This window comes from Sphaeroforma arctica (genome assembly GCF_001186125.1).
Source record: "Sphaeroforma arctica JP610 unplaced genomic scaffold supercont1.1746, whole genome shotgun sequence".
Lineage (NCBI taxonomy): Eukaryota > Ichthyosporea > Ichthyophonida > Sphaeroforma > Sphaeroforma arctica.
The window spans coordinates 6,470-11,552 of record NW_014038812.1 but is presented as its reverse complement, the minus strand read 5'-3'; the positions used below and the strand labels follow the sequence as shown (position 1 = coordinate 11,552).

The 5,083-nt window shown below is 54.5% G+C and overlaps 1 protein-coding gene across 1 annotated transcript; it reads left to right on the top strand.

The window, feature by feature from the left end:
- The first annotated feature begins 372 nt into the window (after positions 1-372).
- SARC_11549 (hypothetical protein) lies at positions 373-4,567 on the top strand. The gene has a single exon (XM_014294364.1). The coding sequence runs from the start codon at positions 462-464 to the stop codon at positions 3,816-3,818; it is 3,357 nt and encodes a 1,118-aa protein (XP_014149839.1). The 5' UTR covers positions 373-461; the 3' UTR covers positions 3,819-4,567.
- Positions 4,568-5,083: the final 516 nt, after the last annotated feature.

Genomic DNA, 5,083 nt, shown 5'->3' with positions numbered 1-5,083 from the left:
TATATATATATATATATATTACCATGTACCTCACACACTGCATAGAACACCAGTCCACGGTATCCTTGGCCTGTATGTAAAGTGCACCACAAAATTCTGAAAGACACCTGTTGCATTGGCTGTCCATTAATATCTCATTTTGCCGGTAGATGCCTGTGTTTTATTGATTGGACGCTTTAGGTGTCTATTGATTGTCCAATCAGCGTTCCCCGTATATGCATCTGTTTCTTTCATCTCTTCTTTAGTTCAAATCCTATTGTGTACGAACAATCCGATAAAATCCATCCTTATAGTACCATGTTATATGAATATACCTCTCCTAGCCTCTCGCTACACCCTGAACCCCATACTCTTATTCTCTGCTGCTACTATAGCTGGCACAGGGCCTCGCTACCGCCATTGAGGCTACCGGCTCAGAGTCATTCGCTACCATCTACGGTACGCTCACCAACCGATTAGCGATGTCTGAGAGAGCCGAGTCGTCCAAATACTCAAGCAGTACTTCAATGCGTACCAAGAGCGTCTCCGCGACACCCTCAAGCCGTGGCCGTGACCAGATGCCTTATATCTTTAGACCCCCGGATAGCCTGGTATTGGGGCCACTCGGAGACTATGTGAGCACTCTGATTGGGAGGGCAAGCGCAGCGAGCATACACGCGGCATCGGCTGCGTTATCCGCTACAACGGCCCGGGCCAGGGACCGTGCACGCAGTAGTTCTACACACTCTATTGTGGAGACCGATGTTCGTACCGCCGAGGATCCGAGACTTGAACACGGAGCGGCACACGAGGGCCTGAGCTATACAACCGGACATGGCGGGGCAAACAACGCACAACACAGTCAGCAGCACGAGCCGTCCAGATCGTCAGTAGGTATATCAACCCAGCGCCACACCGTGCGGGATACAACCCAACAGAATACGAAAGATACGAACGGTACAAACGATCCCAATCACAGGCGAGTACCGGTGAACCAGTCGCGGGCTGTGGCCGGACGGAAGGGTGTGTCGTTTCAGTCTGTGCACACCAGTGTCAACACAGCGCATGAGGTGTCTAACTCGGACTTCGAAGTGTACGATGACGAGGAGGAGGACCGGGGACCGACCAGGGGGCGTAGTTTCTGTTTGGCTGAGAGAAGCTTTGCCGACGCGCAGGAGAAGTCTTTCTACCAGACCTTACAACGCAAGCAACAATCAGAGATCCCCAAACACCGTCAACAAGCCGCACCCGCCGTAGATACCACTACACGGTCGTTCCGATGTATCTCTGACTCGCCCCCATCATCCCATGAGAGCGCCTCCAAACGCTCGACCAATGACAACACCACTGTTAAACAAAGTTCGGGACCTCCCAGCGGCTTGGAAAGCGATATCCTAAACACATCGGCTACACACCATACCACCCGGAGTTCTCCGACGGAAGGTCAGCCGAGGGATGGTATTGAACCTTTGCATGTTGGTACCCATCTGCGAGACACCGCAGAGCACACTGGCGCACGCAATGCTCGCACATCAGTCGCAGGGTCGGCTGGGATGGGCGACAGACAGCACGAGGGTACGCATGTAGTGGGAGTTGAGCGTGAGCGTGAGCGTGAGCGTGAGCGTGAGCGTGAGCGTGAGCGTGAGCGTGAGCGTGAGCGTGAGCGTGGGCGTGGGCGTGGGCGTGGGCGTGAGCGTGAGCGTGAGCGTGAGCGTGAGCGTGAGCGTGAGCGTGCCACTGGTACTGGTGGGCCAGGCAGTACATCGGCGGTGAAGGGACTAGTCCCGGGTGATCAGGGCTCGTATCGACATACGAGAGAGCGGCTGCGGTCACATCAGAGTGTTGCGAATGCGGACCGGGAGAGCGCAGAAGACAGGCACTCGTCGACGGCCCGGGTATACAAGCCGGTGGTTCACATATCTGATCTGGGTGGTACAAAGGTACACAAGAATCCGGTACAGCGCCGGGGGATAGCCAGCAGCGGCGCACACAGAGACGGTGTAGGCCCCCCCACTCGGAAGAAGGTGCCACACAAAGCCACAGACTATGGAGAACCCCGAGCGCCGCAGCAGGCGTCCAAGGTGTTGGGTGGCAGCTGGATGGACTGTGAGGACAGCATCGAGTGGACACAGGTGACGGGGGACCATGGGCGGTCCACGGGACGGAGTGTGGTGCAAGTCAAGGTCAATGCGAACGAGAAACAGACCAACTACGAGTGTACTGAGGCCTCGGGGAGTGAGTCCTGTGGCAAAGATCGGAATACGTACAACACCGGAGCCAGCCGGTATGTCATGGACAGTTTCCGCAGCGGCAGCGTTGCTAAGCAACCAGCTGCCAGCTACAAGGGTCTGATGAATAGCGGAGGGAGGCAGAGCACGCTGGATGGGGCGCCAAAGTCGAGTGCTACAAATAATAATACTCCCGGGCAAGCTCGCCAGTACGATTCGCCACACAGAGGGAACGAACAGATCTTGTTAATACTCGGCGGGGCAGGTGACAGCCGTCTCAATACAGGCTCACCGACGGGCAAGGATAGGCCAACGCTGAGGTCGGCTGGAGTGGATCATTCCCTGACGGATTTGTCCCCCATATACGCAGCCGGGAAGGGCTCTGTACGGGGTGCGGAAGTGGAGGATACAAGCCACTGGCCGCCTGAAAACAGAAGTACGCGCGAGAAGAAGGAGGTCAATCCGTTCACGAATGGGCATCTGCGGTGGCCAAACGGTACCGAGCGTTCTGACGCAAAAGGGCGAGCGCAGCCAGAGACCCTATCGTCCACACTGTCGGGACAACCGGGCCACTCAACTGGCAACACACACTCGAGGGCAAGCGATACAGCGCACAGTGAGGGCACACGTCTGCATACGGAGATGCACACGCCAGCTAGACCGAGCGAGAGAGAGACGGCTCACGCACGAGAAGACAAGACACCCGCACCCCGTGCAGGCCACAGTCTACGCCGCCTATCGCGTTCCGCGGACAGGCCGATAACCGAGCACAGGCTGCGGGACAATGCAGAACCGGACAGAGAGTTTGAAAAGGCGGCAGTGGTGGGTACAGGTTCGCACGTGAAGTCCAGACGTTCAGCAACCACTACAACCAGTCCGGAGATGCGAAGCACTCAACCCGAGGCTCGGCCCCAGGGGTCACTGTGGCGAAGTGGACAGTCGGGACGACACGGTGATGCTGACGCAGACATCAATGTTGTGCTGACACCACTGGTGAAGGCCACTACCATCGGATCATACTCGGACAGGCGCGTGGTAGCAGAGGTAGGCTGTCAGGCAAGGAATGGGATGATGAGACGTGGTCCGGAGGGGTATCTGGAAGGGGAAGGTGTGTTGGATACGTCGTTCACTAATACTCCGATGCCGGTGAGCGCCTTATTCCCCGGTAGTACAGGCAGGCACACACTCCGTGAACAAGGACGGGAGAAGCAGATATGCATGCCTGTATCAGAGCCGCATGTTTCTGCGCAACACACACAGTCCACTGAACTCAGCCGGAGAGCAGAGGGCTATGCTCGGGGCTCGGCTATGGGGTGGTCTACCTCTAAACCGTCTCTGTATAAGGATGATAGGTATAAGAGGGGACCTGCTGTGGCGGACGTGTACGCGAACAAGGAAAACACCCCCAACCATCCAAATACAGCATCCAATCAGCTTTCGAGAAGCTCCTCTGGTAAGCATGAGTATCACACAGGTGTCCTGGAGACGCCACGGAATGACGCGGGTGGGATGGTAGCGAGGCCTTCGGTCGTGCACACACCAGCGTCTGCAGGGAGACAGAGTATGCCCACAACAGACTCACAAACGCCGGTGATCTTTACGTATAAGTAGGGGAACTCGCGTATGCGAGCAATCAGAACACGGTGCAGATATCAGCATAGACCATGCCGTCCAATCAATTGTCGAGAATGTTATCTGGTACGAACGCACATGCATTCAGGAGACGCCTCGGGGTAGAGAGGGCGAGTTTGTAGGCCAAAGCAGCTAGATAGGCACACAACGGGCTGGCTCGCAAATGCCGAGGGTATCTACGAGTGGACTCGATGCATAGATGTGGGTGCACGCGCTGGCTCGTTGTGTCTGTATAGTACACAAGCAGTCGAATGCACGCCACCAGAACACATTAGACTACGCTGGCGGCTTGACTATTGAATGGCGTACTTCGACGATTTTTGTATCTGCGGAGGATAGGTACAGATAGGAAGTTGTTTGTTGCCACTACAGACGCTAGTGACGAGTGGCCACGTAGGTATCAGCTATGGCATTTGAATTCCTGTCGAGGATGTCTGTGGCTCAATGCCACAAATCGCATCAGAGTTGTCCCTCGGGACCTACGGCAGTGGTTTTCAGCTGAGAATTGAAGTTACAGATACACCGGCAATTGCACGTGGTCCGGAATCACGAGCGAATGACTCACTAATATATCTGATCTGGACATCACATCAGGCTGTGGAGCTACGAACATGCAAACAAACAGAAACTGGTTGTGTATGCTTTGACCTGTCAGTTGTACTGGCACAAGGGGTCTGCCAAGCACTCGTAAGACGATCTGTTTGGTAAAGTTTTAGAGAGAGGGGGGGGGGGGGAATGGTGCAGATGGTGTTTTCCATAGTGCGATCCTACTGCCAGCAGTGTATCTAACTATACACGGTTTGAGCTGCTTTCTGATGTGAACCTATGGGCGGAGGTGGCAATGTTGTTGTTCGTTTTCAGTGAGGTTAAATTAATTCATGCTGTGATCAGATAGTCAGGCACTCGGTGTAGGGTGTTGGAAACATGAGCCAGTCGTACTGGCCATAAACCCATCTCGTTGCACCAGAGAACCAGGAGACGATACTAACATTCACTCGAATTAAATAAAAACGCATGCCCATGCTTGTGAATAAACTCCGTTTATTTTTATTTTTATCTGTTCTCACATCCGATCCTTGTCCGGAAACCCCAAAGGCAACAGCGCCCCTTACACACGGCACACGACGTGCTGACTACTGGACCCAACATTGCCACGCTAAACGTTCGCGTCTTTAACGCTGTCGATATATATATATATGTGTGTGTGTGTGTGTGTGTGTGTATGTGTGTAGTGTGTGTGTGTG

Bases quoted from the DNA above. Each gene is read 5' to 3' on its own strand.
- SARC_11549 (XM_014294364.1), top strand. From the start codon at position 462: ATGTCTGAGAGAGCCGAGTCGTCCAAATACTCAAGCAGTACTTCAATG.